This window comes from Pongo pygmaeus, chromosome 16 (assembly GCF_028885625.2).
Source record: "Pongo pygmaeus isolate AG05252 chromosome 16, NHGRI_mPonPyg2-v2.0_pri, whole genome shotgun sequence".
NCBI lineage: Eukaryota > Metazoa > Chordata > Mammalia > Primates > Hominidae > Pongo > Pongo pygmaeus.
Window position 1 is genome coordinate 36,873,956 of NC_072389.2, and position 15,250 is coordinate 36,889,205.

Genomic DNA, 15,250 nt, shown 5'->3' on the forward strand with positions numbered 1-15,250 from the left:
TGTATGTAGGCTTTTGGTTAATCTGTTTTCAGTCTTGCCTATCAGTCCCACTCTCCGGGGTACCTGGTGTCTGAGTCTAGTGCCTCTCCAGGGTACTGTGGGACAAATTAGCCTCCTTGTCATCGGTATCACCCTAACCTTCACCTTTGTTTGCTTTGCTTCATTAATTAACCATTTCCCATTTACTGTCATTGTCTATTGGAGGTGAATTCTCTTCTGTTGGTAACCCCATTCCTTTTTTTTTGTAATTGTGTGTGTTTATACAATGTTTATGCTTCACTGTAATTCCCATGGAGCCTCAGGACAAAGAGCAGATGGGAGAAATACGTGTTCGGTGTTGTTTTCCTTCTGTAAGACATCTGCAACCTGTGTTTGTCACTGAATAGATCATGGACTTAATGCATATAGAGCTGCTTTGTTTTTCATGATTGTGCCTTCAATTCTATGTAGAAATATAATTTGTGAATTACCTGATGAAATTTTCCTAATTTTGAATCATCCTTGTATTCCTATAATAAACACTGTTAGAATGGATATGGTAGTATTTTATTTTTGCATTTTTACTTTTATATTAAATAAGATTACAGTTTTGTTTGTTTCCTTCTAGGCTCTTATTTCATTTCCGTACCAATGGTATGCAGGGCTGACTTGGGAAGCTTACATCTTTTTCTAAGATCTAGGATGTAGCTGTAGTTTACACAGTAATTTTCAACTGAAGGAGATTTTTGCCTCCCATGGGATGTTTGGAAATAATCTGGAGACATTTTTGGTTGTCATGATGGGAGGTGCTATTGGCATTTCTTGGGTAGAGGGGATGTTACTAAACATCCTACAACACACAGGAGAACCCTCCACAAATTGTCTGGCCCAGCATATACACATCGCTGAGGCTGAGAAACCCTGGTTTAAATAAATGTCCAATTTGGAGAGTGAGTCTTTGACTGCCATTTTTCTTCTTCTATGTGTTGGTCTCCAGATTTCCCACTTTTTCAGTTAGTTTTAGTAACTGTAGATTCTTAAAAAAAAAAAAAAAAGGATTGCTTCATCTGTACTTCTAGGCTTCTGTAAAGGTGTATAAAGTTTTCACTTTTTGCATCATATTCACATTAGAAACACCTGAATTTTGGAGGGAGCACATTCAAATGGTAGCAAATTTAGTAGAGCAGATTCCAAAGACATTGAGCCTAGGCCAGTTGTCAGTCCTGGGTATAATTTTAGATGTTTTCAGGCTCTGAAGCTTTGCATTTAAATGCAAATTTCAGAACAAAGATCTGTGTCTCTGCATTGACCAAATAGAAGGTATGTGAATGTTATGGTCTTGATTGTTTTACAAGATTTTTTCTGCGGGGACTTTTGCAAGCATGTAGGGAGAGATGAGAAGTTCCAAGGAAAAGGGTGTGAGGTCTTTGAGGCCAGCTTTGAGCTGGCAAGGGTAAATTATAGGAAGAAGGCAGAGAGGTGGGCAGAGACCAGATGTGGGAGGACTTCCTGTGTCATGCCACGGAGTCTGGACTCCACCCTGTAGGTGACGGGAGCCAGACAGGGCTTGGTGCAAACACATGGCACATTTGTGGTTAAGAAACGTCTTCCTTGCTTCCTTGTGGCCTTGAGGGATGAATTAAGGGGCTGGAAAAGTGGGAGCAGGACGGCCTGTGCCCGTGGTTCAGGTGAGAGCTGGGTGGGTGGCAGGGGCTACGGAGAAGGTGGCTGAGTTTAGCTCCAGTCCCCAAAAGGCGCTGTGGGGAGGAAGAATTTCCAGCTGCCAAGTCAGCCTCTTAGATCAATTTCTTTTTTTTTCTTTCTTTCTTTTTTTTTTTTTTGAGACAGAGTCTCACTCTTGTCGCCCAGGTTGGAGTGCAATGCTGTGATCTTGGCTCACTGTAACCTCTGCCTCCTAGGTTCAAGCAATTCTGTTGCCTCAGCCTCCCTAGTAGCTGGGATTACAGGCATCCACCACCATGCCCGGCTAATTTTTGTATTTTTGTAGAGACAGGGTTTCCCCATGTTGGCCAGGCTGGTCTCGAACTCCTGACCTCAGGTGATGCACCCGCCTTGGCCTCCCAAAGTGCTGGGAATACAGGCGTGAGCCACCGCGCCCGGCCCTTGGATCAATTTCTTCATGCTTAAAATGAAGGAAACATGAATCATTGATAAGGTGTACCCTCTTTTAAGAAAGCACGAGATGGTTTATCAGGGCCTCTCTTCGCAGGCAGTGGGGCCTCATCCACAACCCTGGAAAAGAACTGGAAAGCGTTGCTCAGCCAGGTACTGAGGGCAGGGCCACGTGGGACTCCCCTCTCCAGCTCCCGTTTCTTTCTTTCTTTCTTTCTTTCTTTTTTTTTTTTTTTTTTTGAGACGGAGTTTCTCTCTTGTTGACCAGGCTGGAGTGCAATGGCGCAATCTCGGCTCACCGCAACCTCCGCTTCCTAGGTTCAAGCGATTCTCCTGCCTCAGCCTCCCTAGTGGCTGGGATTAGAGGCATGTGCCACCACACCCAGCTAATTTTGTATTTTTAGTAGAGACGGGGTTTCTCCCTGTTGGTCAGGCTCATCTCCAACTCCCGACCTCACCTCAGGTGATCCGCCCGCCTCGGCCTCCCAAAGTGCTGGGGTTACAGGCGTGAGCCACCGCGCGCGGCCCAGCTCCCGTTTCTTGTCCTCCCCAGGGGAAGGGTCTGAGGCCGCAAAGAGGAGATGGAGTGGGGGGTCCTCCTAGACACCCACGCGGACCCTCCGCCAGGCGGCGGCCCCTGCAGCCACGGTTGGACTCAGTCCCCGGGGAGTCCAGCTTTGAGGTCCGGGGCGCCTCCAGCAGAGCCGCTTGGCGCTGTCATCCTTGAGTGTTTTTCCCTGGAAAAGCTTCAGGGAGAAGAGGGGAGAAGCTTACAGGGGCCAACAAAACCCCAAAGCGTTACCCCCAGATTTGGATTAAACTGCTCCGTGATCTTCATCAAGTTAGTTTAAGGCATGATCGTGCCACTGTGCTCCAGCCTGGGCGACAGAGCGAGACCTGGCCTCAAAAAAGGAAAATCAATCAATCAATCAATCAATCAATCCCCGCGCCGGGCGACCCCGTGGGTCCGCAGTGACACCAGCCACGCCGCCTTCAGACCCCACGTCTTCCCCTGGCCCGGCAGGAGGGTGTCCAGGGCCCCTGCGGTCGGGTGCAGGGAGCGGGGCGACAGGGGAGCGGGGCGGGTGGGGTCCCGGGGCGGCATTGCGCGGCGGGGAAGGCTTGAGTCGAGGCCCGGTAGCTCCCGCCCTCCCCCGGCGGCTCCGCGGCCCGAGCTGGCTGTGGGATGCCTGGGGCGGGTTCTCATCGCCCAGGCGCCCGCCCGCGCCGCGAGGAGCCGCTGACGTCAGGGAGGCGAAACCCACCAGGAGTAGAAGAAGAAGAGGAAGAAGAAGGGGAAAAGGCGCCAGGGCGGAAGGGGAAACTTGATTTTTCTTCTGGTGTCTTCCGGGCCGCGGGGAAGGGTCGGCGCGGACGGAGCTCGCGGCATGTGGGACCCTCGCGCCTTCGAGCGGCGCTGGCGGGCGAGTTCCCCGGGGCGGGGGCGCCGGTCCCGAGGCTGGAGTCGGTGCGGGACGCGGAGCAGGAGCTGGAGCGCTGCAGACTCAACCTGGATCAGCTGCAACAGGTGCTGGCGGAGGAGCAGCTCAAAGCCTCCCTCCTGCAGGCCGCGCTGGCCGAGGGCGGCGGCGGAGACTCCGGGGACCCCGGGCGCCCCGACCCCGAGGCTGTCTCCCCGCAGGGACCCCAAACGTCCCGACCCCGAGGCTGAGTCTCCCCGCGCGGACCTGCCCGTCGGCCCGGGGCGGCCGGAGAAGCGGGCGGGAGAAGGAGCTCGGCCGACGCCGTCCCCCAGCAGCTCCTGCAGCCCCAGCTGCCCTTTCGGGCCAGGGAGGACTACGCGCCCCTCAGGGAACCCCACACGGCTCCCGGCACGGACGAGGGGGGCGACGGCAGCGACCACGACTTCGAGATGGTGGATCTCAACGAGAAGTTCGTCCTTGGCCCCTGGCTGGTGGCCCCTTGCCGGTTCGGGACTCACGAGGAGGCGGAGAGGCCAGGGCGGACGCACAGCCCCCACCGCTGGACGCACCTGATACCCGGGGGGCAGCGGCCGCAGCGGGGGACCCGCGACCTGGAGCAGCCGGAGGCCGAGGCCAAGGACCGCCCGGGCTCGCCCCTCGCAGCAGAGGAGACCCCCAGGCGCGAGCACCTCCCCCCGTGAAGGCGCCAGAGGTTCCTGCGGGTGCCCGAGCGGGACTCGCCCGGCCACAGCTCGCCGGAGAGAGACAGCGACGGCAGCTGGCACAGCTCTGACCGCGAGGACGGCTTCTCCGCAGATAGGCGCCCCCCTTAGACCCCCGCTCCCCGCCGCGATCCCCCAGACCCCGCTAGACCTCGCCGCGCGCCCCCCACCCCGGGCTGCTGGGATCCCTTCCTGGCCAACTCCGTGGCCCTGTTTAACCTCAAGCTCGGGGCTGGGGAGCGGGCGGGAAGGAGGGTGAGCTGCGCCTGTTTACCCCAAAGCCACTTATGGAACTTAGAAAAAACATGCAAAGCGACGTTAAGCTCGGGCGACTCTCTGAAAATGAACTTGTGGCGGCGGCAGGGCTGACGGAATGGGGCCTGTGGCCGGCCCGTGGGAGGAGCCTGAGCCCAGGCCTCAGCCTTTCAGCTCTGGCCGTGACATCCCTCACCCCCTTCCCTCCAGCCCGACCCCCGCGAGATTCCTTCGCACCACCGGATACTGTCACCCTTCTGTCTGTCACCCCTCTCTGCACACACTCCAGGGGCTTCCCATTCCCATTTCCCGGAAATTCCCGATCATTCTGAGCTCCGCTTTCCTAATCGTGGAAGGCCAAACCTTCCACTCAATTTTCTGAACTTAGTCTCGTCTTCTCCAGGCTGCTCTGTGTGTTGGGGCCACATGCAAACTTCAGGGAAGGTCCATGGCCCTCACCATCCCTCTTTGCGGACTCGTTTTCTTCTTAAAAGGTGGCGCCCTGCCTCTTGGCTTTCTAGGAGTCTGGGAGCGAGAGAGGAAGGGGAAGGCTTAGGCCCATCTGGTTTTCCAGCTGACCTGGTGTCCAGAGATCATGTCCAGTCCAGCCTCTTCATTTGATAAAAGACGAAACTGAAGCTCAGAAGATTAAGTGCTCATTGGGGTGAGCTGAGACCTTCACCGGGTCTCCTGTCATCTCTCTCCCCTCACATCTGCTCTCTTTTCTGAGGACAGGACCTGGTCTTAGTCATCTTTGAACCCCCTTCTGGTAGTATGCACGGTGCCTTGTAGCAGTCAAAGCTCAATGAATAATGGCTGAATAAATGATTGACTGGAAAAAAAAAGATTTTTTCTGTTTGGGGTCTTATAATTAATTTAGGCTTTCATTTTCTTGGTTTGGAAATTATTAATCTAAAATATACTTTCGAGTGCTTCAGAACTAAAGAAGTGTCGTAGGCTTGTTTTTGTTTGTTTGTTTGTTTGAGACAGGGTCTCACTGTCACCCAGGCTGGAGTGCAGTAGCATGGTCACAGCTCACTGCAACCTTGAACTCCCAGGTTCAAGCAATCCTCCTGAGTAGCTGGGACTACAGGCGGTTGCACCACGTCCAGCTAATGCTTTTTTTTTTTTATTTTTTGTAGACTTTGAGTCTCGCTCTGTTGCCCAGGCTGGTCTTGAACCCCTGGCCTCAAGTGATCCACCACCTCGGGCTCCCAAAGTGCTGGGATTACAGGCGTGTGCCACTGTGCCTGGCTGTAGGCTTGTTTTATGAGTCTGGGAGTAAAATACTTAGAATTGTCCAATTAGAATGAGAGTTTGTTTTAATGTTTTTATGCAGTTTAACTGAGGTGGAATAAACTGCATGAAAACATTCAACATTTTCCCCTCTAAGATAATAAACAAGGGACCACAACGTTGAGGGAAATCTAGAAAGGTAAGAGACTAGACTTTGGAGATGTCAGATTAGGACAGGTGAAAAGCAGATTTCTAGGCTCCTAAAATAAGTTGGGAACAGGCCCAGAGCAACCTTGGACATGGTGTGTTGGGGTGCATTGGATGCTTTTATTTTGAGAAGGAAAGTTGATGTGTTGAAGTCATGGAAAGCAAGATTGGCCAGAAAAGGCAGATGGTTAGAAGTCTTGAATTCAAGACGGGTGCGTGTTTCTATTTGGTGTGATTATTGATAGGAAGGCCTTAAGCAGGGAATAGTGTGCTCAGGATATTGCTTTAGAAAGTTGTGTTGAATTCTGTTTGTGATGTGCTGATTAATACTTAGGTGGAGAAGTTTTGTGGATGGGAACATGACTGAGGTTGAACATATAGGAGGAAATACAGGCCAAAGGCATTTGTAAGCATTGTGAGGAAAACAAGCGTAGGGTGGAATATCAGGGCTGAAAGGTGCACACAGGGAGAAGGGAGCTCCATGAAGTATGGAGTCATGGGCAGAGTTTGAGTGAGGGTACTCAGTAACCAGGTCTAGAAATCACTGAATTAGCCGGCTTGGAAAAAAAAAAATCGAGATGAGTATAAACTACTCCTTTAGAGATTTTGGCATTTAAAGTAGAAAAACAAGGTAATTGAAAAAAGTTAGGATTTTTAAAAATCTGCTTATATTTGTATGTGTGTAAGAACAGATAGTATGGGAAGGGAGGGAGCAGAATGATGTGAATAAAGATGTTGTTCTGGGGGATATTATTCAAATTCTTTTTAAATTATTATTATTTTTTGAGATAGGGTCTCTGTCACCCAGGCTGGAGTGCAGTGGCATGATCATAGCTTACTGCAGCCTCAAATTCCTGGGCCCAAACGAGCCTTCTATTTCCGCCTCCCGAGCACCTGAAATCAAATTCTTTTTCTAACTCACTTTTTAGTTATTAACATCAATAGATGCTTACTACATAAAACCATAAACTGAAATTAGGGAAAAGCACCAAATGTCTCCAGAGATAACAACTAAAATTAATTGAAATTAACATTTCAATATAAGTACTTCTGGTCTTTTCCTATGCATATTTCAGCATAATTGAAATTCTTTCTATTCCTTTGTGTATTCCATTTTTCATTTCAAAGTTTTTTGATACAGGAGAAATTATGCTGTGTTGGTATTTCAGTGGCCTGTTAATATTTTGTGGAATTGAGTTAACTGTTTTACTATTTTTGCACATGCAGATTTTGTGTTTGTTTTTTTGGTTGCAAGGTTGAGATAGGTATCCTTATGCCTAAATTTGTGTTTACATCTTAGACTAGTTTCTTGGAATACAATTCTAGAAGTCAAGTTTCTGGAACAAACTGTGAACAGTTAAGGTTCTTGACACCCGCTGCTAAACTGTCTCAAAGGTTCCTCTTTAAGAGGAGATTTAAAAGATGGCTTGGCTGGGCGTGGTGGCTCATGCCAGTAATCCCAGCACTTCGGGAGACCGAGGTGGGTGGATCACTTGAGATCAGAAGTTTGAGACCAGCCTGGCCAACATGGTGAAACCCTCTCTCTACTAAAAATATAAACAAATTAGCTGGGCATGGTGATGTATGTCTGAAATCCCAGCTACTCAGGAGACTGAGGCATGAGAATCACTTGAACCTGGGAGGCAGGGTTTGTAGTGAGCAGAGATCACCCCTGTATACACCCACCTGGGTGACAGAGTGAGACTCTGTTTTAAAAAAGGAAATAAAAATTAAAGAAGTAAATAAATAAATGATGGCTTATTTCATAATAGTTATGACTTTGTAACCTTTGTAACGCTTTTAAAGTAAAGCAGAGTCTAGCTTTTGTAAAGCAGAGTCTAGCTTTTAAATAAAATCTAGGATATAAAAGGCGGGAGCCTCTTGAATGGAATGTGGGGGCTTTTTCTCTCTCCCCGTAGGATAGATATATTCTGTTTCTTGTCCCCCATTGAGTCAAGAATAATTTAACTTTTGGCATAAGAAACTGCTGAAGAAAAATAGGTTGAATAAGCTAACATTTTTCTTCTTTTTGCAGGATATAGAAGACTTAGATCACTACGAGATGAAAGCGGAGCCCATTAGTGGGAAAAAGTTGGAGGATGAAGGAATTGAAAAAGAAAATTTGGCAATATTAGAGAAATTAGGAAGACTGAAAGGCAAGACCGTTTAAATGTGTAAGTGTGTATAAATAGCTAGAGCCTGGATTTTTGTTTAAGTAATTATAGTTAATACCAGGCAATTCATGAACATGCCAATCTCAGCTGCTCTCCTCCTCCATTCCTGCCTTAGTGGTAGATTCAGTCACATGTTTATTGGTTTTGCTACAGGGTCTTGCTCTGTCGCCTGGGCTAGAGTGTGGTGGCACAATCATAGTTCACTGAAGCCTTGATCTCCCAGGCTCCAGCGATCCTCCTGCCTCAGCCTCCCAAGTGTCTTGGACTATGGGCATGAGCCACCACACCAGGCTAATTTTTTAGATTTTTAGTAGAGATGGGGTCTCACTGTGTTGACCATGCTGGTCTTGAACACCTGAGTTCATGCGATCCTCCTACCTCAGCCTGCCAAAGTGCTGGGATTACAGGCATGAGCCACCGTCCCTAGCCACGGTCATATGTTCTCTTGCCCAAGGTTATCTTTCTCATCTATGAATAGCCACTTTTTACCCTGTTCATCTGCTCTTCACATCCTGGAACCACCTGCTGATCCCTGTATATGCCCCTTTCCAGCCTGTTCATGCTGTTTTCTCTGCTTACCTTCCTTCTGTGGCATCTGTATATTCACATTCATTCTCTCCTACAAAACACAACTCAAATTATTTCTCCTTCATGAAGCTGACTTTGGTCCATCTTGCTCTGACCAAATCAAAACTAATTCTTCTCTTCTGACTTAACATCTCTTTTATGTGAAGCGGCAGGATGTGAAAGGAACACTGAGTTTGGTGGCAAACACACCTTTTTTGGTTTCACTTTGCTCAACTCTCAAATATGGATAGACAGTACATACCTTTTGGATGACTGCTGTGAAAAATCGATGAGAATGATGTGTGTATATACATGAAATGCTCAGTCAGAGGAGGGAAATGTCAGATGATTGTCTGAACACTTACTACTTCGTGCCTTGTATTAGAGCTATTTACCAACTCCACGAAAGCCGAGGACCAGTTACTTTGTCTTGGGCACAGGTTCTCCAAAACAGGGAATGAATTGTTAGGCAAGTAGATGCCAAGTGTTGAAACCAGATAGATTACTCTCCCTCCTTCAGTCTTAGTTATGTATTAATTTAATTAGTAATTTTTCCTAGAGGAAAGAAATTTAGTCAATTTCTCATATCTTGATTATTTAAAAAACTGAATTGGTAGCATTTGAAGTAATGTTACTGTACTTTCCATGTCTTGTGATCGATTCCAGTTTGAGTTATCTTCAAAACAAGTATAAATTATTGAACACTTTTGCATGACCGATACTATGCTAAGTACTTTATACTTTATGTATCCTCTCATTTAGTCTTCATAGCCGCTGTGTGAAATAGGTGCTCTTCATATTTTAGAGATAGGAGAAACTTCTCATATTTTATAGATAGGAAATGAGGTCATGGTTACATATGTAGGAAGTAAGATCTTCGTAAACTTGATTTTTTTTCTTTTTCAAAGTATAGTGCAGTCTTTAAAACCTTTAGTTTCACATGACTAAAAAGTAGTTCCATTTCTACTTAGTCTTAGGATAAGATATCGATGTGTTTTCATCTTTAGAGAAGTCCCCACACTGAAAAACTGAAACCAGTTGCATGTAGGTACACGTGTTTCTCAGTGTGTCAGTGTGTGAACTAGACCATCTGCATAATATTCTTGCTTGTAGTCTTATGAATGGAAGTCTCTTTTAGTTAGTAATGTGTCACCTTGAGTGTCTTCTAGTATTTTCAAAAATTGCTGGGGTTTGGAATAGACTCATACTGAATTCTGTGCTATCATGGAGTCCATGGTGGTCTGAACATGTTGGCTAGAGTTTTTCAGATGATAAGAAATAGGAAATGAACCAGACTTGTGTCTAGTTTTATATTCTCTTGAAACTTCATAATGCTTCATTTAATTGGACTTTTTTTTTTTTTTTTTACTTCTTGAAATGTTGAGTGTTGAAAATGTTTTTATAGGTCCATCGAAATTTTTTTGTCATTTTCTTGATAGAGTGAACTCTTGCATGATTTTTATCTTCTAGGAAAAAGTTCAAGCTTGAATAATATTGGTTGGAAAGTAAATAAGAGTAATATATTTCATTATACAGAGAATGATTGCCAAGTTGATTTTTATGACTTTTCCCCCAGTTTTGAAAGCAATATAATTAACACTTATTGTAGCTGTAGTTATGTTATTACTTTTAAAATATGTTGGTGTAGTACACCTGTAGTATGAGCTACTATAGATGGTGGGAGGCTGAGGCAGGAAGATCTTTTGAGCTTGGAGAGGTCAAGGCTGCACATGAGCTGTGATTGCACCATTATATTCCACCCTGGGTGAGAGAGCGAGACACCCTGTCTCTTAAACAAAAAACAAAAAAGGGGGAGTGGGGGGTGGGAGTCATATTAGAAATCTATATATAAGACAATTGTGGAAAAATACCGATTTTTTAGTGATTTAACTTTTCATAGTTCCGTCCATGGCAAGTTGTTCTCCTTGAACCACTTGACTAATAATACAAGTTTAGGAAAGCATATTAAACTTCTTTTGAATTCTTGAGAAAATTATATATACATGTGACTGTTTTCCTTTAGAATGACTGCAAACTCTGAACCCCCTTATTAGATTAGACTTAGGCTATTATGATCTCTTTTGGACATTCATTCTAAAGGAGCTGGAAGCTATAGTGACCTCTATTTTTCCTGAGGATATAGAGCAGCTTCAGATCTTCTCTTTCTTGAACTTACCGTAGGTGCTGTATTTTAGCTTTCAGATTGGTTCATTCTTGAGTTAGTTGAAAAAAAAATTATTTTTTTGTTTGAACTGTTTTTTGTTTTGTGATTCTTAGAGTTGACCCTGATAGTCCTTTGCACAGTGATCTTCAGATCTTAAAAGAAAAAGAAGACATGGAGATATTTTGCTTAACTTATCTTTTAAGGTAAGAAAATTGTTACGGGACTCTCTGTTTTTCTAATGGGGGTGTATATTTGTACAAGTGTTTTGGAAAACAATTTGGTAAAGTGGAAGATACTCATACACTATGGTTCAGGAATCTTGTGGATATATACTCCACAAGAAATGAGTACATAGGCACCAGGAGATACCGGAATGTTCAGAGCAGCATCGTTTATCATAGCCCCAAACAGAAAATAACTGAAGTGTTCATTCCAAGAAAATGAAGAATTGTGGTATTCATAAAATGGCTTACAGCTATGTGGGAAAGACGGGCGAACCTTGAACACTGTGTTAAGCAAAAGAGACCAGACCCCCAAAACCTATTTTGTACAATTTTCTCTATATAGAGTTCAGCAACAGGGAAAACTAATGTTGGTTAGGGCATACATTCTTAGTGGAGGCAATATCACGTGCAGTGGAGTGAAAATTGGTCCTTAGAGTGAAAGAAAATCTTACCTATTATAATGGTCTGCTGCCCTCCACAGGGCCGTATAACATAAACCGACATAAATATATCTGTGGTGTTAAAATTCCATGGGGAATGGGGGTAGAATTAGGAAGAAAACTTCTAAAAAGGCTTCTTAGGGGGACAAAAATGAAAAGAAAACGGAGAAACACTTATTTCTGGATTCATACTTGGGCAGTAAAACTATTAAGAACAAAGAGGTGATCACATAGAGGTTAGGGTAAGGAGTCCATCCAGGTGGGAGGTAGGGATGTGTGACCTGAAAGGGACATCTGTGGGGCTTCTTGGATACTGGCTGGAATATATTTCAGGAACAGGTTGGTGGTTACATGGGCAAATAATTTACAATAACTTGTTAAGGTATACCTTAAGGTATATTTTATGTAACTTTCTGAATGTATGTGTTATATTTAATAAAGTATTTTTAAGATACTAACAATAAAGGTTACAAAAGAATAACGATGGAATCTAGAAGAAATGTTAATGATCTACAAGAAATGTTAACGGAATCTAGATAAGATGTAGTGGTTTAAAATCTATGGCTATATGCGGTATTTTGATGAAAAAAACAGACATAAAAGAATACTTTCTTGTGCTTACTCTAAGGATGGTAGTAGTTTTCTAAAAGCTTCATACTTAGCTTTTTGTGTGTATGTTTTTGCTTGTGGATATATCTTATGATTGAACTTTCTTGATATGACCTGAATGTCAGTATTTTCACTCACTTTTGTTATCATAGAAACTGTTGTGGTTGTCAACTGGGTTGTCTTCCTGAAGTATGAATCCGGTATGTATTGCCTGAATTTGCTAATGGCTACTTCTTTATGGATTCGTATGGGTTAACGAATAAAGCACGCAGGCCTAAAACAAAAAAAACACAAAAAAACTAGGAAGGTATCTTTCTTTTTTAAAACATTAAATCATACATCCATATGCCCAACACCAAACTTAAGAAATAGAACCTTTGGCTGGGCGTGGTGGCTCACGCCTGTAATCCTAGCACTTTGGGAGGCCAAGGCAGGCAGATCACCTGAGGTCAGGAGTTTGAGAGCAGCCTGGCCAACATGGTGAAACCCCGTCTCTACTAAAAATACAAAAATATTAGCCGGGCATGGTGGCAGACGCCTGTAATGTAACCCCCGCTTCATGGGAGGCTGAGGTGGGAGAATCACTTGAACCCAGGAGGCAGGGGTTGCGGTGGGCCGAGATTGTGCCATTGCACTCCAGCCTTGGTGATGAGAGAAACTCCGTCTCAAAAAATATATATACATAAAAGAAATAAAACCTTATCAGTACCTGTAGCACCCTGTGTGCCCCTCCCTTGTCACGTCCTCTTTGAGAGGTATCTTGAAGGGAATATGAAATCTTGGCCAGGCGACTGGAGGATTCGTGACTGCAGGTGGTGTTTTCATGATTTTTTCCTGCTTTAGCTAGAACATTAGGGAAGGGACGATGTGGGAGGTAAATGGCTGAAATTCTGTCGGATTTGTGTTTGTGGCCCACGGCTCCTGATACCAGAACGAAGGGCCTTTTTCTGGGGTTGGAGTATTTCTTAAGAGTCCTGAGAAAAATGTGATTGCCTTGAGCTAACTGACCTTCTGAAGAGGACCTTAAACTGAATTTCCAAGTTATTAATATTGGGATTCACAGACTTTGGAGAATAGCAGGTATGACTTGGAAAGATGTACAGGAATGAGCCGGAACAATATATATTTATAGGCTCTGATGTCCACAGTGAAAACTTGAGCACCATGAATACTAAGCAAAATGGAACTGGAGATAAAGTATAACACAAAGATGGGATTGAGGGCAGGAGGGAATGCGACCTGGTCAGCAACTTGGGAAATCCAACTTGCTATGCTTTTAAGGAAGTTGTTTTCTGATGTTACAGGCAACATCGGAATTACTGAATTGAATTCTGAGGTAGTACTTTAAGGAAATGCGTTCTTCTGCCCCTATTCTTTGGAATACTTACTAAATATACTTACTATTCCTATTCTTTGGAATACTTGGCTAAGTTCTTAGTTTTTGATATCATAAAAATTCAAAGTATTCTGTTCTAAGAGCCATTTCAAACAATTGACTAGAATTTCAGAGCAATTACATGAGAGTAATACCAATAGAGGTTTTAAGTTTCACATAGTCCTATATCCCTAAAAAGTATGTTCATGCTTGCGCTTGCATGTTCTCTTCTCATGTTTACTGTGTACTTGCTTTCTTAGTAATGGCATGTAGAAATTGTTTAAGCAGGAATAATTCTCGAGATAATTTTGTGTGTTTCCTTTTTTCTTTTTAAGGTATGTATTGGGTGGAAGAGCATTATGTATTGAACTTCTGACGAAACAGGTGATTATTTTCTTATAATACTCAATTTTCACCTTCAATAGAGTGTTTTGATTACGTAAGTTAGGTTGTAAGTAGAAGGTTCTCTTAAAGAAATTTTAGTGTTTTTTTTTCATAGCTCCTACTTTCAAGAATGAAAAAGGTAAACCAGTAAAATGAGATTGTACTTGGTGCTGAATCTATGTTAAAATAGGCATTAAGAGTGACCTTTATTTAAGGTTCTAATTTGCTCATGTAGGCCACTTGGAACGTCAGTTTGTTGTTTTTGGTGAGATTCTGAAAATGGTCCAATTTTACTTTTTCCCCTTGACTCCAGACTTTTTAACACTGATGTGCTGCTGTTGAGGCATATGCCATTTTGTTAGGCCTTCCCAAGTGGGAATCAGGAATGCTGCTGTTTTCTAGAGATGTTTTCTTCTTTCTGTAGGGCTGAAGCAGTGCCTACTCGACAGAACCAGTCATCATACAAAGAAATGCCACCTGACTCAAAGGCAAAGCCAGAGTGCAGCTTGGAGCAAAGAAGGTATTTTATTAAGAATTTTACATAAACCATAAGATATATTTTATATTACTTTGTGAGCCTTCTGCCTGTCTTGACTTAATTCTTTTTGAGAGAATTTGTTTCATTTTCATTTGGTTTGTTTTCTTCTTGTTATACAGATGACCTATAGAAAATATAGAAGTATCATTTCTTTATTATTGCTTTTTCTCCCCTCTGTGCCTATGCTTACCAAGTCTTTGTATTTTTTGCTTTTTATTAACTCTTTCAGTCTTCTTAATAACTTAAAAAGAGGGTATTACTAATATCTGCATCTTGTGGATGAGGTAACTGAAGGTAGGTAACTTGTCCAGGGTTACAGGTGGCAGAGCAAGGGTTAAAACCAGACCGTCTGGCTGCCCAAGGCCCGACCAAGAGGAGCTGAGAGCAAGCCACGGGGGAGAAGGATGTTGGTCGGGCTGGTTTCCTGTTCAGTTACCATGAAACGCAGGCTTAACCTTAATTCTAGGACATGACCAAGAAAGCCTTCCAAAGCCATAGGTTTTTTACCATGACCGTGACTTTTAGCAAGAATTTGTGGTTTAAAGGCAACATGGTGCTCTAAGAAGCTTCCGTTCACTCTTACGGAGGGACTGGTAGTTGAGCTAAATAGTGAAATCCTGGAGCACACAGCCTTTAGGGCAGCTTCTGACCTATTTCTATGGTCAGGAAGGACACCTGTCTTTCCCTGCTGCCTACAGCCTCCAGTTATTCACCTTCGGAATTCCCTAGTCTGTGATCACATTCAGATGAGAGATCTGTTTTGTTTTTTCCAGGGTAGGAGGAAGTGAGTCACCACCTATACTAACCAGTCTAGTCTTG

At 44.3% G+C, this 15,250-nt stretch overlaps 1 protein-coding gene and 1 pseudogene across 1 annotated transcript in view; both read left to right on the plus strand.

The window, feature by feature from the left end:
• LOC129014235 (amyloid-beta A4 precursor protein-binding family A member 2-like) overlaps positions 1-14,416 on the plus strand; it is a 46,683-nt gene extending 32,267 nt beyond the window's left edge. The window contains exons 5-9 of the mRNA XM_054451417.2: positions 7,992-8,130; positions 10,975-11,064; positions 12,287-12,334; positions 13,845-13,893; positions 14,318-14,416. Of these exons, the coding sequence (XP_054307392.1) occupies positions 7,992-8,126 (135 nt within the window). The 3' untranslated portion in view covers positions 8,127-8,130; positions 10,975-11,064; positions 12,287-12,334; positions 13,845-13,893; positions 14,318-14,416. The remainder of the gene's footprint in view (positions 1-7,991; positions 8,131-10,974; positions 11,065-12,286; positions 12,335-13,844; positions 13,894-14,317) is intronic.
• LOC129014237 (breakpoint cluster region protein-like) lies at positions 3,414-5,172 on the plus strand (annotated as a pseudogene).
• Positions 14,417-15,250: the final 834 nt, after the last annotated feature.